Here is a 27,064-nt window from a genome sequence, read left to right on the forward strand (position 1 = left end):
TGAACATGTCATGCTCACCTCTCAAATTCTGGAACCAAGGAAATGATCAGTAGCATCACTGGCACTGTTGGGGTCTCCAGTCTCTCTTTTTGCCTTTGGGTGGATCATCAGCATGCCTTAATTGATCACACTGAATAATGTGTCAGCATTTGCTAAGGAATGCTCTTAGAACACCTGCCAACTGCCCATCTATTCATCATTTCCCCTCATTGGAGATGGCACTCAAGGCTGTGTGGGTGGCTACATAATTGCTGACATGTCTGCATGTAAGAATGTGGCCTGAAACATTCTAAACTTAGAAACTATTCAGATCAGACCTCGTGGTTGTTGTTTTTGGACAGTGATAACTGTGGCATTCTCCAGGGTTTGTAAAATGAGCTTTGACATTGCCAGCCGTAGGTTCCAGCTTTAATAGTGATCTGTTCAATGAGCAACGGTGGTCCGGAGAGCATTCATTCTTCTGTTTACAACTTGAGTCCATTAATTATTATTTTTCAAATCGGGGTTTCACTTGGCTATAAGTAGATAATTTTATGGAAAGAGGTAAAAATTTGGTCACCTGGTGTTGGGGGGCAGTGGTCAGAGCAGTAATCAGGTTTAGACCAGTTGTATTTTTGGCACTATATTAGCCAAGCACTGGAGTTAGTTTCCCTTCAGCTGGTTAAGTTACATGTCTATTTGGTGAATAAACTTTGCAGAAATAGCAAAATTTGTCTCTGTGTCACTTATAAATGATTTATTGTCTTTTTCATTTAACATTTTTATGTATCAATGGTATATATTTTAAAAGTCCCAGCCAAAGTCTATATTCCAGCACTGCCTACCTTTTATATTCTTCTGGGCAGAACATTAAAAAAGAAAAAAAAAAAGGGTTCTACAGTATATAGTATAAAGAAATTTCTCAGGAGTAAGTTGTTTTTCTAAAACCAGTTTTATATGAATTCTCAAGGCATTTGGCAAGTGTAGATTGGTGTCAAGGAAAATTATAATCCTAGACCAGAAAAACCATCAGGGCTTCAAAGAGTCACAAAGATCATACCTTGCTGTTGCAAAGCATCAGGTGATTTAGGCAATTAGCAGGTCTCTTTTTATGAAGATAAATAACTTGTGCAACTGAAGTTTTTTACTGAATGGGTACACTTTCTCTGTTGTTTTAATAGCTACCCCAAATGGTAGCATGGTTAAAAATGTATGCTAATCCTGGGTTTGGTTTAGAAGTTTCAGCTAAATGCATGTTATAGGGGTATCTTAGGTTTTTTACTTCATGTGAGGTACAATAGAATGTAATCCAGTCCCCTATCCTATTTATACAAAATAACATAGTAGCAAAGCAGCTAAGAATTAGATTCTTGCTATGCCTCTGAAGTAAAAACCCAAAGTTCTCTTTTATCTAGCTAAAGGTTCAGCACATAGATAATGAAACACTTCTTATATGCTCATCTGGCATTTAAATCATCTCTATGCCCTTTCTTTTTTCATTTTGAACCTTATTTCACTGTGTTTTGGTAAAAGAATAATTCTCTTGGATACAAATTGGATCTTTTCAACCAAAGTAAAAGTTGAGACCTGGTAAACTTTTTCTTCTTCCTTATTGCAAGGCCTTTGCCATGTTGGAGTACGCAGCAAATGCCATGACAAATAACATGGTTGAGTAGGAAGCATGTCCTATTTCTTGCCTGCTTCCAAGTCTCCCCCAGATTTAAAGTGTCTTTCTAACCAAAGGGCAGCCATGTGAAGAATAAATTAATTTCATCAGTCATTAGAGCTGTCTGTAGCTTGGCGTTAGACAGCTGTGGCTAAAGGTGAATTGGAGAGATTTTTTTTTAAAGTACATGACAGATATATTGAGGTAGGTCTGTTGTTTCCATGTGACATCACTTGAGTCCCATTCAAATTGGGAGCCTGACAGTACCTGATTGTGTCCAGGATTTAAGAAGTAGTTTAGTATGGCTCCTAGTTGTGCTGGATTTTTAGGCAGACTGACTTTGAGGTTCACCAATTCAACCAGCATTATGGGACACCCACTGTGTACTGAGTACTGGAAAATTGAGGGCATGTTGGGTGTAACTTCATAAACATTTTATTCACATCACCAAATTTTCTAGCATTTTCATTGAGGTACAAAGGAAAATCAAACAATGTCTCGCTCCCTGATTAACAAGCCTCAGAGAATTTCTAGAGCACAAGTCATATCAGGCAAAGTTGTGTGTCTGTGCGTGTGTGTTTTAATAGAATTGCTAAAGAAGTAAAAAAGGGAATCCAATACATGTAACTTACATAGCTTGTAGTAATATATTGAAACAGGGTCTCATGACATTTTACTTGAAACTGGATTAAACTTGGCTACAGAATGAGCAGTGTCCCATTGAGTGACACACAGAGAGGGCCAGGGAGCACTGCAGAGTTATCAGCTCTCCTGCATCGCCTTAGGAGGCGGTAGTTGGTAGTGTGCCTCAAGTACCAGGAGAAAGGTTTTCCTTTTTCAATGTCATTGTTAGTCTAACAGAAAAAGTAGAATTTACCAGCTGTTACTAAACTGAAATAAGCTTTCAACTATAGGAAATAGTAACCAGGAGTGTTGTTTTACAGGTGAGAAAACTGAGCCTGAGAGAGGTAAAGTAACTAGCCAGAGGTTGTACAGCTAGTAAGTAAGCATTACCAGCATTCAGATTTAGATCTAATAGACTCCAAAGTCACGTGATCATTCCATCATCTAGAATGTCATTAAGCCCCAGTTGCAATTTGATATAACCATTAATATATCAAAATTGTTTCTTAAAGTACATTTGTTTGTGTTAATTTATCTACCTTTTATGAATTATGCTTTCATAGTACTTTTAACTTCTCTTATTATTATTAATATATATATATTTTTTTGCGGTACGCGGGCCTCTCACTGTTGTGGCCTCTCCCGTTGTGGAGCACAGGCTCCGGACGCGCAGGCTCAGTGGCCATGGCTCAGGGGCCTAGCCGCTCCGCGGCATGTGGGATCTTCCTGGACCGGGGCACAAACCCGTGTCCCCTGCATTGGCAGGCGGACTCTCAACCACTCCGCCACCAGGGAAGCCCCTCTTATTATTTTTAACAGCTTTATTAAGATATAATTTACATGCATACAATTCGCCCGTTTAAAGTGGACAACTTAATGATTTTTAGCATATTCACGAGTTATGCAACCATCACCACAATCTATTTAGAACATTTTCATCCTCCCTAAAAGAAACTCCACACCCATTAGCAGTCACTTTCCATTTCCTCCTGTCTACCACCCACCCCAGCCCTAAGTAATCACCACATGCTTACTATGTTTATAGATTTGCCCATTCTGGACATTTCATATAAATGGAATAATACAGCATGAATAATACAAGACAGTCACAAAAAAGACTTTTTGTGACTAGCTTCTTTAACTTAGCATATTTTTAAGGTTTATCCATGTAGTAGCATGTGTAAGTACTCCATTTCTTTTATGGCTGAAGAATATTCCACGTTTAATTTATCCATTCATCAGTTGATGAACAGTTGAACATTTGTTGTTTCTACTTTCGGGCTATTATAAATAATGCTTCTGTAAACATTTTTGAACAAGTTTTTTAGTGGATATATATTTTCATTTCTCTCGGGCTTAAACCTAGAAGTGGAATTTCTGGGTCATATGTTAATGTTTAACTTTTTGAGGAACTGCCAGATTGTTTTCTGGAGTCACATACCATATTTCCACTGGCAAGGTATGAGTGTTCCCATTTCTCCACATCCTTGCCAACACTTGGTATTGTTCATCTTTTTACTTCTGTAATTTAATTTTCATAATCCTATGAATTAGTCAAAGAAAAACATTCTTACTGGTATTGTATAGATAAAAGCTGCAAATCAACAAACATTAAATGAGAAACTCAGTATGTGTACAAATAGAGGGGAAGAAATGGATGGATAGATGGGGAAGGAGCATGGATAGTTCAAAATAAATCATACAGAAGTAATTTAAAAGTTTTTGCATCTGACACATCTATGATGGTTGTTAGAGATCATATTTCCCACCCCTACATTTTAAAGGTGATGAAACCATAGGCCCTGAAAAGGGAAGTACATTGAACACTGACCTAAAGTTGTTTAGTAGGGAAGCCAGGACTAGAATCTCTGTCTTCTTGGCTCCCAGGCCATTGCCTGTTCCAGCACAGCCTATTGCATTCTGTCCTGGGGGATATATAAACTCATCCATATCATAGGAACTCCATTTTCCTAACTCATTCATCCATGCTGACCTTTTGTTACAATAAACCTATCTTAATTCGTATGAGGTATTGGAACATCAGCAAAGCTGAAACCTCCCATTGGGAAACTTTTGATAGAATTTGTTCCACATATTGCCTATGATGAAACTGATGTGCAGGCAGAAAATGAATGCAGGCAAGGTTACTTGGTGACGTTTCTTGGGTCAGATGGCTTGGGTGTGAATTCTGGCTGTCACTTGCTAACTGCGTGACCCTTTCTGTAATTCTGTTTCCTTATGTTTTAAATGGGGGCAGTACTAGTATCTACCTCATAGAATTGTTTTGAGAGTGAAATGAGAGAATCCCTGTAAGGACGTTAGCACAGTGCCTGGCTCCTAGAAAGCCCTAAGACAATGTTAACAATTATTGTTATATACCATCAACTTGCTTAGACCACGGAAAACATTGTACTCTATGATTTATAGACAATAAATCAATCATTCCTTTTAAAAAAGTAGCTTCACTAAAGGAGCAGGCCTAGGAAATAGCTGTTTTCTAGTCTTCATAATTTTGAGTTATATAGAACATAATTAAATTCCCTTTGTTAAGAGAAAAAAACTTACTATGTTAACTTCCCATCCTTTACAAATTATGAACTAATTTCCTTTATACTGTAACTTTGGGCAGAAACCAACCTGGAAATTTCAACCTATGTTAAAAGCCCCAACAATGGGAAAACTTAACTAAAGCACATATATCTGTTATTGCTACAATATATTACTAGTGTTTTTCCTCAGTGTTATTGTTTGATTATCAATATAAAAATCCACCGGATTACTTTGTGGCGCCAACTGTATACGTTTGTGTATCAGTGAGAAGAAAGGGCACCCAATGGGGAATCAGGAGACAGCATTAAAATCCCTGTCCTTCCCTGCCCTTGTTCATTACCACAGGCAGTGTGCTCATCATTTGAGCATTAAGCTCATCAGAGCTCTAAGCTTCTGTTTCCTCATCTGGAAGTGGGAGCCGAGGTGATGAATGATTTTTATCTCAGAGGGTATCATGAGGACCAAGTGATGACCTGAGTATAACAGCACTAGCCCAGGGCCTGGCCCACAGTCAGGGCTCAGTAAATGGCAGCTAAACAGCAATGTAGTGGGGTTCTGTATGCCATACATGAGATTGGGAGCCAGATTCGATGGTCAGTTTAGGTGAAGAAATTGGACATGTCTGTGTTCACATAGTATGATTCATGTCTACTTTGCTGTTGCTGCTGCTGCTGCTGCTTTCCTGTAACCAATTTTAGAGCCTATCTTGGCAGCTGGAAGTATTTGGGATTAATTTCACACTCACTTTATGAGTTGAGCGTTTTCCTGCAAGCAGCTCCCTGGGCCTCTGCCTCATTACTTTGGCATCAATTGATATGGCAGTTGGATAGAGATGTCCTTTGGGGTCTCCATTTTATTTGGAATCCTTCAATTTGAAAAAGCAAAACAAAGGCCATCAACACATTGTGCTTGAAATCATTAGCATTTATTTTTTCCTAAACCTCTCCCTTTCTGTGGTTCTGTTGAACGCCAGGGAACACACATCTTGTACAGCCAGTGATGAGCACTGAAAAATCACTGTCCCTCAAATGTAAGCCCTAGCAGCTGGTTGGCTTCATTTCTCAGTTCCAGGTGAGCTGCGAGATCCTCTAGGCCCTGGTCAGACAGATCTAAATCTTGATGGGTCTAGTTTTTCCATCCCTTTTTACTATGTTAATTCTGCTAAATTCATTTGGCTCTTGTGGAGAACAAAGTAAACTTGGCTATTACGTGTAAAACTAAATTGAGAACATGGAGATCTGTTTAGTATTTCACGCTGGCCAGTAGGTCAGGAAGATTTTCCTTGGGGGTAATTTACATAAGGAATTGTTTATCCCATTTCTTTCCAATTTCTGTGACCATTTGGGGATAGCAGACTCTTTCCACAATGGCACAGAAATATATCCAGCGAGACTGAAACTTAGAGAAACGATGCTTCTCCAGGATTGATGTATTTTGGGTCTTGCTCAGGAAAGATCCTGTGGCTTGGGCTGCTGTCTCACTGAGAAGTCATTCTTCCACCACAGCTGTGTTTAGCAAGTTGGGTGGGTCCACGAACTGACATGCTGTTACACTTAGTAAGAATTTTCCCTTGATAGTGAGGAACGTGCGTAAAAGCCTCACTTAAGTCCCAGCAAATGCTCTAAATGTTTGCTGTGATCCGATGGCTACTTAGAGCACAGCCTCCATCAGATAACACCCATACTCAGAATACCCTGTGGCTCTCCAGTAACCTGCACACTCTTCACCTTGACATTTTGGTTCCTCTACAGCAGTTGCCCAGATGACCTTTTTTGTCTCATCAAATGCTCTTCCCAAACTGGAGTATTTGCTCCTTCCTGAACAAGCAGCCTCTACATTTGTGCTTTAATGCACTTGCTCAGGTTGTTTCCTTCACTTTTAAAGCCCCCTTACCCAATATCTATTCTTGAGGACAAATTTCAGATACCTCTTCTCAGTGGCATGCTGGTAGATATTTACCAACTGGCTATTCGTGAGGAGCAGGGTGGGTGGGAAACCTAACTTTATAACAGTTGTTGATTTGCATGTTGTAAATACTTCCACCGTGGCTGATTTCAGGCTTCTAGCATGAGGTCACTGAATGTGGAGTTGGGAAGAAATGGGCAGTAGCTCACCATTGCAGAGCGTTGCCAACATACAGATGCAACAGGCATAAATAACCTCAAGGGCCTAGATAACAGTAAAATAATTAGGAAGTAATGCGTATTGAGTATTTATTACTTTTGTTTTCATGTAACTTATTTTTAAGTTTACATAATTTAATTTTTAGCAATGGCCATGTTTAACAACTGGCTCACAAAATTCCTGAAAACTGAATAATCAGTCCTTTCTCCTGAGCTGGTAGGAGCTGGCTGAGCCTGGTCCAGTGGCCACTGCTGCTTCTTCCACCTTTTCCTTCCCAAGGCCCTCTATATTCACTAGTAGTTAGGCCCTTCTCCAAACCTATAAGGTGCTTCAGGTCTCATGCAGACTTCAGAGTGAGAGACTCCAAGTCGAATCCTGCTTTCTTGTTCCCTAGATGATGGTCAAACTGGCTACTTAATTTGCAGTTCCCAGTGCAAAATGAAAATGCAGGGCCCTTGTTAAAAGGTAGAAGAAAGTGCTATTGAAACAGCTACTAAAATATAAAGTTTTTTCCTTTCTTCAGTGGTCTCTCTTTCGCACCTTCTGGTGGTGCTTTTATTTCCTATTTAATGTTATTTCAAGTAAGGAAAAATTAAAATTTTAAATTGTTAAGCATGAATTCTAAGATTAATCTTTATATTGTGCAATGCCAGTTTTAAATGCAAATATAAGAGCACTTAACTCTCTGAGTTAATGAGCATATCTTCTCTGATCATGTGCATGGTCCATTATCCTATAGACTTCACTTACAAAGCACAAATTCAAAAATAAAGTTATTAAGACTTTCAAGACAGAGACAACAGGGCCTTAAACCAAGCATGGAGCACTTCTAAGCACAGACACAGTTGGCACACTCTATGTACAGTACTGGGCACATTCCTTACATCTGCTGAGCCTCAGAGGCCTCATCTATAAAACAGAGATCTTGCCAACTAAGTCTCAGCGGAGGCGTGAGGATTGAACGCACTGATACCTGTATGGCACAGAGCAGATTGCTTGGCATACAGTTCATGCTCAATTAATTGGAGGGCTTATTATTAACATAATGATCATAATGTTAGTGGTATTCTCCTCCTTAATAGTCTATAGGGTCTTCCCTATATTGTCAGTGTTTGCCTCCTTGACCTATTTTCCTTTCTCCATTATAAAGTCTTTGAAGATGGAGGTTATCTCTGTTGCCATTGAATTCCCTGTAGTGCTTCCTGCAAATTCTTGCACATCCCTGGCACTCAGGAGGCGTTTATCACCTTGATCTTTGTATGATTTGGGCTTATTGACAATAAGCATCTGTGTCATAATATGATGGCCCCCCACAGTGAGGCTTAATTGATAACATTCACAGGAAGAAGATGAAATTAAACTTAGATTTTTAACAGGAGTCAGTTGTAATCATGGTGAGGGTTGGGGAAGCAGATAATTCCAGGTGTTTTGGTTTAAGGAAAGTGACTTCTCCATGTCCTCGAGGGAACTTCTTGAAGTAATGGGGAAGGGATGAGTTCCAAGCCTCATTTGAGTAAAAGAGGCCCCAGGGATATTAACTCTGGCCCATAGTAATCTGCCCCTTAGCTAGCTTCTTTCACACTTACTTTCTGTGCTGCACAATAAGGACATTATTACAGTAATGCTTCTTTCCACTAATTGGTTGTGTATGTATGTTTCCTGTCCAACAAATTATAAGATCCTCATGGGCTACAGGGTATCACGTACCTTTGAATGCAAATGAAAAGTAGCACAGTAGTAGGCACTCAGTAAGCAGTGTGCTTTGTTAATGCTTACCTTGGTCCCAACGCCCAGGGCTCCCTCTAGAGCTGAATGTGAATTGTGATTGCCTTTCATAACTCCTGCAAGTGGCAAGGAATCCTGGTTTGCCCGGGATTGTCAGGCAAGGGCCTTCAGGTGCTTTGTCTTTCTCTAACCTACATCTCTTTTCCAGTGTCTCCCAGATACTCTGAGGACTGTCCCCTTATAGCCCTTCTCGTATGTGGAATTTGGGAGACCACACAGCTGCAGACTATACTTGTTTGACTGATGATTTTTTAATAGGCCCTTTGGGCCAGTGTCAGTAAGCCGTGAAATATCACCAAATGGATCATCTGCACTAGACTTCTGAAACTCATCTGAGCTCTAGTCCCTCAAGCTGATGGGGACTTGTAGAAAGGAGCTTACATTGCCCCGGCCTTTGCTACTCCAGTTCTGGGGGCTGTCATGTGCCTTGAGCCTCTGGGCTAATCAGTTCATTACTTTTAATGAGCACAAAATTCACCAAGACATTAAAATAAAATAAAACACCAATGGGCTGTCTTCAGTGTTCTATCCAATTGTTAACTTTAGTTCTTTTTTCCACAGGATTATTCAAGAGGATGAAAAAAAAAAAAAGCCAATTCTACTCACTCCTGCCAGTTTTATCCTAAGTAGATTTGGCATTGTAAAGCTAACGCACCCTGAACATTTTTTTCTTTCAGGTCCCTGTGGGCTGGTGCCTGACATTTGTGTTAAAAATGACATTGCTTGATTGGTCAAATGTTTGAACATTATCTACCTTTTAAATATAGTAAAGAAACATTGGATATTCCAATACCATGTAAAAAGTAATAGAGGAAGACAGTTATTTTCTGAAAAGGGTATTATGAAGTTATTATTTGAAATTCCAAGGTAAATGCAGTTACTTTGGTAAGAATTTTTTAAATTGATCAAGAATTTTTTTAGATTGATCAATCTCTGTGACTAGTAATAATGACCGTAATAACTGTATTAGAGGTTACTTATATTATCATATATTGTAGAAGGTGAATCGATGGTGAAGCAGACACTGAACAATGTCCCCATTAAGCTGATTTCGTGGATATTTTCATCTCTTGGCCATATGGATTTGGAATTACTTAGGGTATTTTTTTAAAAGAAGGAAGCGAACAGATGAATGATAACTCTTTTATTACTCAACATAGCTTGTGTTTGTGGAAGACAAAGTTCATGAAGTTGTTTTAAAGAAAAACAAGAGTGTGCCAAATGTAATTTGTTGAGGGCTCAAGAATTGTGAAATTATCCCTAACTGAAGTTTGTAATTTCTGCAGGTAATCTCTCTAGCAGATGCAGTAGAGGAAAACCAAGACAATCTGTTCCAGTCATTCACCAGGCTGAAAAGTGCCACCCATTTGGTGATTCTGCTGATCGGGCTGTGGCAGAAGCTTAGCGCCGACCAGATTGCTATCCTGGAAGCGGCATTTCTGCCACTGCAGCAGGACACTCAAGAATTGGTAAGGACCCACAAACCTGCAGTGGTAACAGCCAGCGTTATTGAAAAAGGTGGTGGTTTTAGGAAAATATCACATGGCTATCATGTTTTCTAAGGTATCAAATGAAAGCTTGGTTTTGTTTTGTCTTTTTACCCAAATCCTGTTTTCCTTTTCTTCAAACCATAATAAAAATGTCAAGTAAAGGCCTTTTTTTTTTTCTAGAGCTATTTAAAAAATAGGTATATAGTCCATTTTTATGTGGTATCCAGTCTATTTTTTATATACTCTTCAATCACTTAGAAGCCAGGGAAACAGTCATTTGACCGCTGGGGTGATGGCAGTAAACCTTCAGATTATCTAATCCTTTCCTTTTCCATGAGAGAAAACAATTCAGCCATTTTAATTTGCTCAACGTTCTTAAATTTAAGTGTCACTTCAAGGGTTAGAGAGAACTGAGGTGGCCTCGCTAAATGACAGGGATATTTTTTTACATTTATGTAATTCTTTATATGTAGTTTATAAACTCTTTTACCCTTGATCCTTTGAATAGGCAGTTTAGAACAAAAAGGGAAAAAATGGGGGCATGCATTTGGAGTTTTTGGTGAAGGATGATATAAATAAACATCTTAGATGCTTTGAGTCATTGAGGTATGTGACTACCAGGTGCCGTTAACGCATGCTTTTATTTACAAAGAAATATATACTTCTTTGAAATCAGAGACGCTTGAACTTATTTTTTTGTATTGGAGGAAACCGTTTCAACAAAAAAGTCATTTCAGATCCATTTTTAAACACAGATGTGAAAACATGGTACTAAAGATAATAGTACTAAAACTGAAATTTTGGGGTGTTAACTAGGTACCATGTTTTCTTTTAAGTGTTTCACAAGGATTATCTCATTTAATCTTAAACAAGGACCTATAATATAGTTAAGGTATTGTTTTCATCCCTGTTTTACATATGGGAAAATTTAGGCTTTGAGAGTTAAGTACCTTTCTGAAATTAGTGAGTGGTAGAGCCAGAATTTGGACCAAAGTCTGTCTGCGTCCAAAGACATGTTTTTAACCTGTATACGGTATTTTACCAACAAAGTCATGAACACGATTTTGAAAATCACAAGCTTTGTCAGTTGAATCTAATTTTCTACAGTTGGGTCAAAGGGTTGTCAGAATAAAAAAAAAATCAAGCTATATTTTATATCCTTAACAAAACAGTAAAAATAAATTAGAAAAAATTTAGAGTACACATTATTTTTAGATTGATAAAATTACAGCTAAAATCGACCTTTGAGAAGCTAGAAATGTACACTGTAATAATAAAAATTAAAGAATAGAATGGTTAAAATTATATATATATATTTTTTGAATTTTATTTTATTTATTTTTTTATACAGCAGGTTCTTATTAGTCATCAATTTTATACACATGAGTGTATACATGTCAATCCCAAACTCCCAATGCATCACACCACCACCTTCACCCCCCACCGCTTTCCCCGCTTGGTGTCCATACGTTTGTTCTCTACATCTGTGTCTCAACTTCTGCCCTGCAAACCGGTTCATCTGTACCATTTTTCTAGCTTCCACGTATATGCATTAATATATGATATTTGTTTTTCTCTTTCTGACTTACTTCACTCTGTATGACAGTCTCTAGATCCATCCACGTCTCTACAAATGACCCAATTTTGTTCCATTCTATGGCTGAGTAATGTTCCATTGTATATATGTACCACATCTTCTTTATCCATTCGTCTGTCGATGGACACTTAGGTTGCTTCCATGACCTGGCTATTGTAAATAGTGCTGCAATGAACATTGGGGTGCATGTGTCTTTTTGAATTATGGTTTTCTCAGGGTATATGTCCAGTAGTGGGATTGCTGGATCATATGGTAATTCTATTTTTAGTTTTTTAAGGAACCTCCATACTGTTCTCCATAGTGGCTGTATCAATTTACATTCCCACCAACAGTGCAAGAGGGTTCCCTTTTCTCCACACCCTCTCCAGCATTTGTTGTTTGTAGATTTTCTGATGATGCCCATTCTAACTGGTGTGAGGTGATACCTCACTGTAGTTTTGGTTTGCATTTCTCTAATAATTAGTGATGTTGAGCAGCTTTTCATGTGCTTCTTGGCCATCTGTATAAGATTATATTAATAAGAATATTAACTATCACTATCACTATGAACTCAGATTTAGTAGTCAAAAAGACTTGGGTGGCTTGAGGTGCTGGTTCCAGCAAAGTCCTTCTGGTCAAGTTTCTTAGCTGATCTAAATCTCTGCTTCTGTAGCTCTAAAATGGAAACAGTTATGTTAGCTGTCCAATAAATTGTAATAAGAATTAAATGAGATAATTGGGTAGAGTGCTAATCATCATTAGTAGTGGTTTGTCTACTTTATATGTATTATTTATAGTCCTCACTAAAGCCGTGCAAGGTAGATATTACTACCTTTTCATGGTGATTTGCCTCCTCGACTACACTTGAGGGCAGGAATTATATCTTACTCATCTTTATATTCTCAGTGCCTGGCACAATGCCTGACCATAGCGCAGTTGACATTTGTTGGGGTGAATGAATGGAGATAAGGGTGGAAGCTAACAAGAGGTGATTTGGCAGAACAGATGCAGTGGATCGAGTCTGGAGCATGAGGAAGCAGGGCAGGGCCAGCTGTATAATTTACGAGGTTGAGTGCAAAATGAAAATGCAGATCCCTTGTTCAAAAAAGTAGGAAAATATGCTAAAGTGCTGTTAAAACAGGTACTAACCACATAGCTTTTTAGTTTCTGTAGTCACTCTCTCATCGTGGTATTTTTGTTTGCTATTTATTTATGTAGTTCTAAATAAAGAAAAATTTAAAGAATTGCCACAATTATACAATATATACAGTACATATACAATATATGCAACTTGTATTTTGTAGCTCATATGCATTTTGTTCTTATGGAACTGCAGAATTGCTGCACAAAACTTAACTGTCTTTATTTTACTTCTTAACCAGTGCACATCTACCAGCACTCTCTACCTTCAGCTTCCTGCTAAGTAAGGAAGGACTGAAGGGAAAGGAGCTCTGTGTCACTCCATTTCCCTTTCTTTCTATGTTATCATTTTCAGTGTAAATGGTTGGTTAATACAGGGAAGTAACAGGAGTGTAGTGGGTTTCCTTAGTCATTCCTGTTTCTTTGAATCTATTGCCTTCTTTCTTAATTCAAAACAAGTTCTGGTTCAAATGAAAAGCCTCTCAGGGCTGTCAGTTCCTTCGCTTAATCAGTCTAGACAGAATAGGCCTTCCTCCTGCTTACTTTGAGTCTCTGTGAACTCCCACTCATCCTGGGGCCACGGGAATTCTGAGCTATGGGGCTGTATGGGAATGGGGGGAAAAGAGGGAGGAGGCATGCATATTGCACATATTTTCCCTTCTCACACGCGCTTCCTTGTCTTATCAGACTTCACTTACAAAACACAAATTCAAAGATTAAATTATTAAGAATTTCAAGATGATGACAACAAAGCATTAAACTGAGCACAGGGCCCTGTGCAATTACACAGCTTGCATGCTTCTGAAGCTGGCCCTGAAGCCTGCTTAGACCCAAAGGAAGAATTTCCTAGAAATAAACATTCTCAAATGTAGGAATTGAGTCCCAAGAGAGACTGTGGTATTTCTGACTCCAGAGATCTTTAAAAACAGCTTCATTTGCCAGGAGTATGTAAGTATGCTCATCCCTGTAGGCAGGTGAATGGACTGAGCATCTTCTCAAAGCTCCTTTCTACCCTGCCTCTGTATTCTCTACTATCATACCTCCCAAATCATGTAAGAAAAAATTACTTCAACTCTCTTCTGAATTTGATGAGATTAGAAGGTGTGTATACTTGTTATGTCTATAGAAGTCATTAATGAGACAGGACATTTGATAAAAACATAACTCGGAGAAGAATGAATCAAAAAAGACATTTTAATACTGCTTGTTATGCTCTTCATCTTTAATTAGGTTGTGGTATTCACTTTGGACTTACACTATTGAGACAGCTTATATATCTTGAGAAAAAAAGGAATCCTTTTTCATTCTTTAAGACGTACGCATGCAGTATGTGGTTTTGACATGCTGGTTCACAATCCTCCACATTATGCCTTTAGACCTCACAAATAAATGTTATGTGATGGGTATCCCGCTGAGACGTGAAAATGAAATATGCAAACCTGAAATAACTTGGAAGGAGGGTGAGGCGGGGAAGAAAGGAGTCTCTGACCAGAATGTTGAAATATATCCCATATTGAAGTTATTATGATACCACAAAAATCTGAATGTAATTTAGACGGTTTGGTTGAGGGTGGATGGCAGAATACATTGTGAGAGGGAGAACTTTAGACATGTGGGCAACATTTTCAGAAGAGACTCTCAGTTCAAGGTCAGATGTCCCCACAGTATTGAGAGGTAAGAGAAAGTGCTCAGAAGATGTTTTATTTGCGGTTCAAACAGCACTGCATAATGGTTTGTTGTATTGTTATTTAGATGGCATGTGTCACAAGACAGGCTAAATACCATAGTCAACTCTGGAATATTTTCTTCTTAATAACCTCGGTTTCACAAAGCAAAAATGTTTAGAATTCATTATTGCTAATGAAAGATAGTGTTCTTCACACTATATTATCAGTATTAAAAAAATACCATCCCATTTGGAACAGAATTCATCAGTGTTTTCTTTGATCTGTCTCTTTAGTAACACTTTTCCATTTTTGCCACTTCTCAGTACTTTTGGAGGGCAAATAAATGCTGGTGTTGCTGACTATTATATGTGATTTTTTAAGTTGCTGAAAGTTATATATACCAAATGTGTTTTTGTAGGGATACTCCCTATCACTTTAAGAAAAACGTTAAATGTTTTATTTGGCGTCTCCAAAAAGAGGTCATAAACATAGTTCTGTCGGTGGATTTGATAATATAGTATTATCCCTATTGTCTTCCTGTGATGCTGGAAAAGTTTTACCTAAAATAGTGTTCTATCAGAGTACCTGTTAGGGAAACTCTAAAATGAATTTTCTTACTTTTCTGAGGATATTTCAGAGTATTTGGATCCTCAATGCAGAATTTAAATACGCCTCTACTGACCCTCTATCCACTTGAAACTCTATGGAAAATACAGTCTCCTTAGACTTACCTAAGTAAGTCTACTTAGGTCAATGTGTTACTGGTTTGAGCCTGAGAGAGTATTTAATTGTGATATTACACACATCTCCCCCTCATTATGCTGTACAGAAGCCAAAAGCTGCAAAACTACACATACCTCAGGATTGGCCTAAGAGGAAAAATCTTTTATCCAGTTCATTTGTTATCCATTTTTTCATTCAATGAATATTTATTGAGCACATGCTATGTTTCAGGCAGTGTTCTAGGCACTTAGCATACCTCAATAAACCAAATAGACTTGGTACCCATCCTTTGGGGATTTACTTCAACATTACAAGCAGACATATTCTAGTCATATTCTGTTGTAAACATATTGGCTATCTAATATGGTAGCCACTTGTCACATGTAGCTATTTAAATGGATATTTAAGTGAATTAAAATGAGGTAAAATTAAAATTTCAGTTTCTCGGCCACACTAGCTGTATTTCAGCTGCTCAATAGCCACATGTGGTGAGTGGCTACCACACTGGACAGTATAGATACAGAATATTTCCATCATTGCAGAAGTTTCTGTTGCATAGCACTATCAGTCATTAAGAGGGAAAGGGTTTTTTCAGTTGAGTTAATAACTTAAGCACATTTTAACAAATTAGTGAAAGCAGAGTAGGATACTGCAGCCCTTATTTCTGGTATTCTGGGATCAGCCTGGTCATTTTCACAATAACCATATATTTTCCCAGGAACAAGAAACTTCTCTAGGGAGATGTGTGCATCTGCATAAAGGAGAGGCAAGAATCTGGCACAAGGGCTGCTACTCCCCCTTCATATGGCCTTGGTAGACGTTATAATCATCATAGACTCTTTCCTGTTGAGCTGACACCATGGCCTCAGAATCCTTTTGAATACAGCACTCTAGGTAGTTACTGTCCCTTGGAGTTGGTATGTGGCTGAATCCTTTTTGCCCTTCCTAATCTCTATACAGATCTGCTTCTTATTTTCCTAGTAAACAGCTTAGATGACTAAGATTCTGTACGGTGAAGTCCTGCAGATGGCAGGAAAACAAGGAGAAGCAGTGTTGGTATTTCCAAATGGTTGTCTCAAACTTCTTCTGCTCTAAATGTTCACGTGTTCCACCTGATTCCAGAGGAATCTCTAAAGAGCAACAGTGCACTGGTTTGGGGGCCTGATTACGTACAATCCTAGAGTTGGAAGGAATATTGGCACGTTGCATAGCATCTTGCCTTTTTCTTTTCTTTCAAAGTGCATTTAATATCTTTAGTAACTGTTATCTGCTATTTGAAAAAAGAAAAGCTTTATTGTGTCCTTTAGAGGTTTAATAGTTACCTTCCCTAGTACTGAACTTTAAAATCCCCTGGGGAAGTTAAGATGGAAATTTACATCAGTGGGGGAAGGAGATTTGGACCTTCAGCCTTACTTTTTGATTGATTATTCCTTTTACAAACTGATATGGAAAGAGAAACTTATTTTTAACATTTTCAACATGGTTCATGTGAGAAAACAGATGTTTATAATAGGAAATCCTATTGTGTGGAGGGACTTATCAAGACTCACTTACAAGACTTAAAGACTTCTACGTCACAGGTCAGATTTGATGCAAGGGCCATTGTGCCGCCTGTCTGGATTGAGTGATGACTGAGATGGCTAATCATTACTATTATTAATGACCTCTTCTTAAAAGGCAAACAAAAGGAGGAAGTCTGGTGTCAGTATCAAGCCTGCCTTTATGACTGCTAAAGTATCATCACAATTATAACTGTCTATGGGAACATAGTGCAGAAAGTAAATATTTTGGTAATTCCCATGATCTTAGCCAGCAAGATAAACATGAAAGAATTAGTTTTATGTTCATAATGGCCACATACTCTGTGTTGTTGCTAGTTAGGTGCAACTGGTGTTATGTAATACTTGACTAGAGTTGAATATAATGTATCTCAGAGCTTTTCTGATGACCTGCTTGCAGTTTTAAGAACTGAAATAGTTGAAATACATCAGAATAGGAGCCAAGTAGAATACATTTACAGGTGGTGACGTGTAATTTTTTAATCTTTCCTTATGTATATCAAATATGAAACAGCGCTTTAATGGACACATTTAATATTATTCATGCATTTAAGAATAAAGAGACTAAGTAAACGAACAAAGAAGTGATTATTTGAAGCTACACTCTCACTGTATGTGAGATCCTTTGTGAAATAAGGTGTGATTTAATTATAAATAAGTAAAGTAAGTAAAACTCACGCTACCACAGTGAGGAAAATAATGATCATCGCCATGCTTATAATGCTTACCAATTTGATTCCTGGCTGGAAGTGTATTTACTTAGTTCAATTTCCTTAAAATACCTTTACTGTGCCTAACTTGAGTCTACTAATTACAAAGAGATGATTTTGCCATTTCTGGGACCTTGCATTCTTTTACAAATGTACACCTGGAAATTGGTGACTCTTTCCTCTAAAACCGGCGCTCCCTCTTTGCTGTAACCACAGGCAGAGCTGCACCTCCAGGTTTAGTCAGTCACCCTAGCCTGTGGTTGTTCATTTGGAAATGTTTCTGGGAACCCCCCTTGGCTTGCGTCCTTGTTATTCTACCTGGCTTTCTGTGGTGGCATTTGAAGTAGCCTTTCTACCCATGTTTTTGCCTTTCTACCCACGTTTTGCCCTGCACATCTCCGCAAGACTCAGCCCACTGCTCTCCTGTCACACATCTGCTTACATACTTTCCATGGCTCTCTTTGCCCCTGGTCGAGTTTGGATTCCAGTGCCAGGCATTCAGGACTTTCAGTCACTTGGCTCCACTGTATCTTCTTTCCGAAACTCCTTTTCTGCAACTTCCCAGCTTCCCCACTTGTTCTGGGAAAGCTGACTTTGCATGGATACGCAGCTTCTTTCCATCAAGCAGGGCTAATAGAGCTTTTTTTCCTCACCTAAAATAGTGTCCTCTCTTTACCCTTCTATCTACCCTCTTTAAGAGGCAGATCAATTTTCATTTCCTCCCTATTTATTCTGGCTTTCATTCTCTTGTGAATTTCACTTGGGGGTATGACATAATTTAGCTCTCATTTATACTCTAAAATTGAATATGTGCTTGTCTTGTATTCTAATTTAAGGACAGATTCTTTTATATCCCCACAGAATTAAAGCTTAAATTAAGCATATAGTCGGATATAAGATCTGTGGATTGCTTGATACCCCATTTACTTTCATAATGTTTCACACAATTACAGATTGTCCTCCAACAACTGTGTAGCTTTTTAAAAGTCATTTTTAAAAAAGGAAGCAATCTATTTCCATTTTGAATTAATCCTTTTTTTTTGCAAACAACCTCAAATTTTTGGGGCATTCTATAAGAGAAAACTTGATCTTTCCTGTACAGATGGTAAAAGATATAGGTAAACTGATAGCCAGACCACCACACATAAATATTTATACATATTTTCATTCACATATCCTGTAATTCAAATCAGTTAACATAAAAATTTTCAATCTTACCAGTGATGAATATATGCAAGTGTAAACAGCTATTAGGTACACTTCACCTTTATTGATTTAGTCAAATTTGGTAATAAATACTACTAACAAGACATGTAGTGAAATAGACACACCCAGCTATTTCTGATATAGTCTTTCCAGAGAGTCCTCTAGGAAAATGTGGGTCATAAAACTAATCCAACACTTGGGCACCAGTAATCTAAGTTAATGCACTGAAAGTAGTAAACTAAAATCCATTTGGTACCATAATGTTTATATTTATGATTATGAAATACCTCAAGCAACCTAAATGCTAATAGTTGGAAAATACAAACTGTGGTATATCAGTTGAATAGAATATTATGTCAGACTGGGGTTCACATCCCTTTTAGAGCAAATACTTAACTAGTTGGGCATCCTTAGGCAAATTACAGAACTCTTTAAGCATTGGTTTCCTTATCTGTACATTGGTGAACGAGACCAGACCCCAAGGACTGGTTCTGCTTCGAAGAGAGTTGAGAGTGGCCATCCAGCTTTGATTTCACCTTACTTTATCTTTATATTCCTACTGAACCAGTAAATAAATGGTACAGAGGAAGAACATGACGTAAAGAAAGTGAGTGAACTTGGCTCCCCAGTGCCTTTCTCATGAAGACATGCCCAGAGTTTGATGGAAAACACAGTTGGTGCCGAGTGAGGAATCTGCCAGTTCAGAGGTGCTCAGAACCAGAAACTCACTGCCCTTCGCACAGTTAGGTTGGGAGAAGGGCCATGTCAGCATCTGAGGAGCTGTTACACATGGAATTTCTCTTTACATTTCAGGTATATCCTTTCCTCTACTATGTGGTTTTTTTTTTTTTTTTTTCCCCACGTAATCTGGCTTTCCTTAGATTTGGCTATGGTCTACTATTCATGATTTACTGAAACACAATAAACATTGAATAAAAATATGTATAAAATAAGGTTTTTCTTCTTCAATAATACTTATCCAAATTCTATTTCCTACACAAAGTAAGAAAGTTACATTGCTCATTTGGTCTCAGTGAACTGGACCATGTACTGAGCCTCCTTTGGGTGTCTTCACCATCATTTTTAGATTCAGGGTTTTGATGTTTAGTTATCTATGTCAACTGGAAGACCAGAATACCACTACTACCACTACCACTACCACTACCACTACCACTACCACTACTACTACTACTACTACTACTACTACTATTATTAATAATACCACAGAAGTGCTAAACCGTATTTAAAAAAAATATTACTCATGTGAACTCATTTGGAAACTACTTGTCAAAGATGTGCAGATGTTAAGGACACCTTTTATAAACCTCTTAAGGTTCATAGGAGGACTAATTGAGGAAATGTACATAAAGTGCTAAACGTGGTGCTGGGCATATACAGTCTCCAAGAATTACTAGCTCTTGTTACTACTATTTCAACAATAGAACGCCATCCATTGTAAGTGACAGCATTATTTTATGGACCACTTAGGAAAAAAAACAAACACTGCCAATTAAACTATGACATAGTGTGTTTTATCACTTAAAATTTGAGCTAATTATTGAAAGATTTTAGACTTTAGATTTTAGACATACATTTTATCACATCTTACTCTTGAGCCTCAGTAAGAGGAAAGCAGCATAAATTGGTTAAGGTATTCCTGAAACTTCTTCATATTCAAAGTTTGATTCTCTTAAGTCACCTTGCAACTACAGGTGATCCCTATCCTTGTTTTTACACACAGCATTGTCCTGTGTGCCACGAAGAGCATTTTGATGTAACCTTAAGAGTGTACCATTGTTGCCTTCATGATTTTTTTCTGAGTCCCTAATATCCATTCTAAAAGTTTTCCATTTTGACTAAGCTCAAAGCTTCGTTTTTTTCCTTCAGTTGAATCATATATTGGTGCAAGTTAAGAAGCTTCTATCCATAGTTAGCAAGAAATTTTAGGCAAATTGATGTTTACTGCTTTAACAATAGTTCTGTGTGATACATTAATTAATCAAACCACATCTATCCCAGAGATTTGGCAGTTTCTCTTACTTCAGTTGCATTGTTTGACAGAGGATAGTAATCTGTGTGCATGTATCTCAATAACAAAACATAATACATTTCTCCTATATCTGTATCTTCTTGTTTTACATCCTGGAAGGCACTTAGCTGTTGCTTTGAAAGAACATATGGAATTGTTGTCATTCTTCTGTCATGAATATTTGCTTCACTAATGTCAAATTTATACTTCCAACTGTTCTATTCCCATGCCTTTCCGTGCACACAACTTTTTTGTTCAATGATGAGTCATAGTATAATTTTGATATTTTAAATGATAATCAGTTTGACAGGAAAGTATGGCCATTGCACATCCATCAATTGAAGTGACAAAATATGAACAGCTAAGACAAAGACTGCGCATACACAGGCACTGACAGCAATAGCATGACTGGTGCCTGGAAGCCAGCGGTTGTCAGATGCCGCCGAAATTGACACAGTCTATTTCAGAGATGTTAAAATGTGAAAAAATTGCTCTGGAATTGATGGAACATAATTGTAGGCACAGAGTAAAAGATTTTAATTACAGTCATTTTTTATTAACAGGAAATTTGTGAGTGGTTTGAATTGGGGACAGGAAGTTATAGGAAAGGGCAATGCCTTGGTGTTCCATCTTGGAGCAGGCATCCTTAACCAGAAGCAGATTTCATATAAATAGGAAAGATCTTACCAGTTGTTGCGCTTTGAAGAGAAAGCTGCAAATAAACTGTGAGAAGTAGTGAAGGTTGCTATCATTCTTAATTTGGCAGATTGCATAACATGATTATGAAATCTAAGCTTTGATTTCACTGATATGTCATTTATGAGGACTGCAGGAACACAGGTCTTCTCTCCCACCACAGTGAATGAGACTATGTGGATGAAATCACTGATATTGTGAGCAGGAATATACTTCACTTTCTGCATTTAAAGTGGTGAAACTTTCCAGTTTCCTACGAAATCTAATTTCTGTGGTTTAATGGCAGTGATCAGTTGCAGTGGTTAGTTGTTTTCTAACCCATTGGCTGTAAATTCAAAGTCATAAACATCTCTATATAATTTTTAGCAATCTCAGAACCACATCCAATAAACTTCACTAATTAGAAGACATCCCTGTTTTGTAGAGAAATAAGGATAGAAATTAAATACACACACACACATACACATTCATACACACACAGAAGATATAGGCCTGCCTCCCCCAATTCAAAGAAATGTAAGAAAACTAACTTATTGAGCATTATTAAGTACTACGCATTGGCCAAGGACTCTGCATACATTACCCCATTTAATCCTCACTCTGTGCTGGCTGCTGTTTGTGCTTCACCCGTGTCTCTCCACCTCCTGCCATTCCTGAAAGCTTCTACATGCTGGACACCTGCAGTTTTGCTGCTTGAGGATTCTCCCTGTTTGGCAGAGGCTGTGCAGCCACATGTTTGATCAGTGACTGACAGGGGTTGGTGGATTAATACGCCAGCTCCCTCATCCCTCCAGTTGGCAAAGTCCAAGGTGCATTACACACCCAGAGTAGTCCAGCAGGCTTGCACCAGTTACCTACAGCAGTAACTGCTCACAGCCCAGCAGTTTATTGTCTTCTCCCCCTTCCCCCTCTCACTCACTCACTTCCCACCAGCACCTCTTGGATCAGCTGTCAGATAAACTACTTGCATCCACATCCTTGCTTCACAACTATTACTTCCAATTTATAAATGAGGAAATATGCCCAAGGTCATATAGCTAAAAAATAGCAGAGGCGAGATTTGAACCCAAGCTAAGGAGCTTCACAAAAATGAGAAACCTGACTCAGTGGGGGAACTTCTGACAAGGTGATCATACTGAAGTTTTATTCTTCTCCAATATGACTACTTTAACAAGGATAAGTAAAATTTATATTTTGTATTATGTGTACCCGTGCTGGATTCTATATTAGAAAATGCTAACAAATTTAATCTACTTATTTGCTTCACATAACACTAAAAAGAACTCAAACTATATAATTAATTTTTTCACAAAGTTGACGGGAAGGTACCTTATTATGTAGACAGTTACTATTTAACTTTGAGATTTGTGCTGCTGTGTTGCTGTTATCTTAACTTGATTGCTGTGAAAAATGACATGAACATTGAATGGTGTACAGTCAGTCACTTCAGATCCCATTTTCTATATTTTTTTCTTCGGACTTGAATTCTATTTGAAAGAAAATAGAAATAGAAATCTAGTATTTGGACCTTCCTTTGCTGTTTCAGATCCACCAGTGGCTTTGACCAAGAAAGAAGTAGGTAGGCAAATCTTAAAATAGTGAAGCTTCTGGGTGGTCCTGAAAAGTACAAACTAATTAAAAGGAAGAGAGAAACACAGAAAGAAAGGGATCCTAAAGAAAAGTGCTTTACACTTAAATCAGTGGTTTCATGTGTTCTGGGACATTTTTTCTTGAATTTGGTTATTTCCTATTCTTTGAGATTTTTAAGAACACAGCGTTGTTAGGGAGGAGTTGATGCCTTCAGTTTATTTACATGGCTCTTCTCTTGTCCTAGCTTCAGTAAGATTTTCCCCAGGCTCTGTCAGATATATGGGTATTTGGGGAGTCTGTGACCCCATGAATCTTTTTAAAAAATAATTAATTAATTTATTTATTTATTTATTTTTGCTGTGTTGGGTCTTCATTTCTGTGCGAGGGCTTTCTCTAGTTGTGGCAAGCGGGGCCACTCTTCATCGCGGTGCGCGGGCCTCTCACTGTCGTGGCCTCTCTTGTTGCAGAGCACAAGCTCCAGACGCGCAGGCTCAGTAGTTGTGACTCACAGGCCTAGTTGCTCCGCGGCATGTGGCATCTTCCCAGACTAGGGCTTGAATCTGTGTCCCCTGCATTGGCAGGTAGATTCTCAACCACTGCGCCACCAGGGAAGCCCCCCTAAATCTTTTGATTCCATAATAAGAATGGGCTCTCCAAGTACTCTCAGTAATGAGTCCTTGAAATGAGCATCTATAACTCAGACTCATCAGAGTCAAGTCTGACCATTGTTATGTTTTCAGGGGATGTGGTGTCCCAAGGCCATTCCTAGATGTTAGTTACAGTAGTCTATGCAGGTGCTAAAAGCTTTGACCCATCCAAACTGGCACAAATCATAGTGCTTTTTGATTATGCAGTAAAATCTTATTTAATTGTATACAGTATAGACTATTCACTTGGATAAAGAAGCTGATTTGAATTTTGGTTCCATGAATATGTTAATTGTGACCATAAATTTTCTGGGGGAAGACCTCATATGATATTTTCTGCCTAAGATGATCTGATGAAAATAGATTGAAAGGCACACATGATGAAATGGGAAAAAAGTGGTCTGTAGTATAGTGACCAAGAGCATGGAATTTAGAGCCATACAGTCCTGGATCCCATTACAGCTCTTACTTTTAATAATTGTGTCATTTGTGGTGAAATGCTTTGCATCCAGAACCTTAGTTTTTAAACCTAAGTTTAAAAACCTTAGTTTTTAAATTTTATTTTATTTTGTTTCAGGTTCAAAGAGTTATTTTACTCTTCAAAGGTAAATAGCTCAACATTTCAAGCCCTCCTTTGCATGAAGGAAGATTCACTGAACAAAATCTATTCTTTAGAAATAATCTGAACCTAGATAAATCCTGAAAAATTCTTATATCTTCCAAAATATATAATTTACAACTAAAGAACTAAGTTTATTTGTACCTAAGTTTACAATGACCCTTCATATGATTATTTTTCCTTATCTTGGATAATTATAATATGATACAATACAAAGTAACAGTAATCATAAGATCAGTCATTAATACCAAAGACTTTTAATTGTGAATCCTTTACATCTATTCAAGAGGAAATTTATTTCTCTTTAATACAACTTTTTTTCAAGTAAATGAATACGATGTACAGGTCATTTTACCTTCAAATGTATAATGTAAGATGGGCCATTTCTGAGAGTCTTCTCTCCTCAACTGAAACCTGGGATGTGGGTACACAATCTCCATTTGTTCCTTTACACAGATTTCTTTTTTTTTAACCTTTCCTCTCTCCCTTAGAGTTAACTGTGTGCACATTTGGTAAATGCTACCATGGCATTGTGTGGTTTTTCCCTATACTACTATAGTTGCGGATGTGGTAGTGTTTCTATTATAAACATAAGTTTGCAGAAGTTTATAATTTGTTTGAATAAAAGTTTAAAGATATTACTCTTGGGCTTCCCTGGTGGCGCAGTGGTTGAGAGTCCACCTGCCGATGCAGGGGACACGGGTTCGTGCCCCCGTCCGGGAAGATCCCACATGCCGCGGAGCTGCTGGGCCCGTGAGCCATGGCCACTGAGCCTGCACATCCGGAGCCTGAGCTCTGCAACGGGAGAGGCCACAGAAGTGAGAGGCCTGCGTACCAAAAAAAAAAAAAAAAAAAAAAAAAGATATTACTCTTCACATTGGATTCCAATTGTGTATTTTCTGATTTAAAAAAAGTAGGATTGATTTACATGCTTATGCCATAGTATCTTCTGCTTAAGATTTGAGTGCCTTACCATTCATGTAAAATTGGCATGGCAAATAGTGTTATTCCTGTTTTATGGAGACCTTAGATATACCCTACAGAGATTAAGTGATTTATCTAAGGTCATACAGGGAAGAGGCTGTTGAGGTGAATGAGGTTAAGTCAAAATCCAGAAGCCTTGGGGCAGTTATCTTCAACTCGGCTGTTTTAATTTGCAGGTGGCATGAGAATACTGTTTTAGTTTATTTTTTTCTTTGGTTATTTTGATTGATACCCTAGGAAATTAACTTGACAAACTTGGTCAAACTTTCTGCATCTTACCGTTTCTGAAAAGCCACTTGCTTATACTGGTTTTTAGGCACAATGACCAGTGGAGACTAGCAGGGCAAGTAGAGCAGGGAAGTCAGAAACTCAGCCATGGCTGTACGGTCTCTGGATAGCAAAAAGCATAGCTCAGTTGACTTCAGGCAGTAGGAGGAACAGGCTAGCAGAGGCTAAGGCCTTGAATTTAAAAAGCTTCCTCATAGAAATAGGGCATCACACTGGTACAGAGAGGCATCTGGGACCAGCATGGCATATAGGAGCCTCCGCACAGGCAGGTGAAACATGAAAAGCCATGTTGGGGAACGCACGCAGCAGGCAACTTGGCACTGAAGTCAGGCAGCAGGGCTACAGCCTTAGGTCTAGTTTCTTGAAAGGGATTTGGCAGGAGCAAGGCAGCCCAGTCCTTTAAGGAGTGACCCTAAGCAGGCTCCCAACGTAGGGGCTCAGGTAGAAGGACTAAGACAAAAGTTAAGTTACCACATGGGGTAGAGCCTAGACCTTGTGAACAAAGCAAAACTCCAATTGTCAATACTAGACTAGATATAGTAAGCACAAAAAAGCCCAGTAAATAAATTAATTTCTAGTACTGACAAGGCCCATGAAGAAGATAAAACAGAGTAACATGTACATTTAAATTTATTTATGGATTTAGTCACACATTTATAGCTGTAACTTCACACCTACTGTTGTTTTCTAAAAGCCATACATGGGTTAACTGGGACTTTAAGAGTTAGGCTATGGATTTGAGAACTAAAATCATATCAACAACCACCAAAGAGCACTTGCTTAGTAGTTTCTTCCCTTTCAGATGTTTTTTAGCACCATTTTACCAAAATTAAGATTTTCTTTCACTCTTGCAATTAGGAGAGGCAATCGATGTTCAAGTGATAAACATCAATTGATGTTCAATTATTAGTACAATTGGTGTTCAACTTTAAAGGATAAAGGTCAGGTATGTGCATATGGGGTGTGTGTGTGTGTGTGTGTGTTTAGACGTTAAAACTGAATATTGGACTTATCAATTTAAGGGCTGTAAATAAAGGTAATGGATTCAAACACCAAAAAGGTGGTTAAAATAGCTTATCTTTAATGTACTTCTCATACTTGAGATTCTAGATTTCCACATAGTTTTGTTTCACATTTTATCAGGTAAGTATGCTACATGGTTGATCAGTGGATTATCACATTGCTTTTTTTTTTTTTTTTTTTTTTTTTTTTAGCGGCACGCGGGCCTCTCACTGCTGCGGCCTCTCCCGCCGCGGAGCACAGGCTCCAGACGCGCAGGCTCAACGGCCATGGCTCACGGGCCCAGCCGCTCCGCGGCACATGGGATCCTCCCGGACCGGGGCACGAACCCATGTCCTCTGCATCGGCAGGCGGACTCCCAACCACTGTGCCACCAGGGAAGCCCTCACATT

General features: G+C 38.3%; 1 protein-coding gene across 7 annotated transcripts in view; it reads left to right on the forward strand.

Moving 5' to 3' along the window:
- Positions 1-27,064, forward strand: part of BBS9 (Bardet-Biedl syndrome 9) — a 439,924-nt gene that overhangs the window by 347,404 nt on the left and 65,456 nt on the right. For all 7 annotated transcript variants that reach the window (XM_073809810.1, XM_073809813.1, XM_073809807.1 and 4 more), the window contains one exon: positions 10,015-10,197. In XM_073809810.1, coding sequence (XP_073665911.1) covers positions 10,015-10,197 — 183 coding nt within the window. The remainder of the gene's footprint in view (positions 1-10,014; positions 10,198-27,064) is intronic.

Source organism: Tursiops truncatus, chromosome 9 (assembly GCF_011762595.2).
Source record: "Tursiops truncatus isolate mTurTru1 chromosome 9, mTurTru1.mat.Y, whole genome shotgun sequence".
Taxonomy (NCBI): domain Eukaryota; kingdom Metazoa; phylum Chordata; class Mammalia; order Artiodactyla; family Delphinidae; genus Tursiops; species Tursiops truncatus.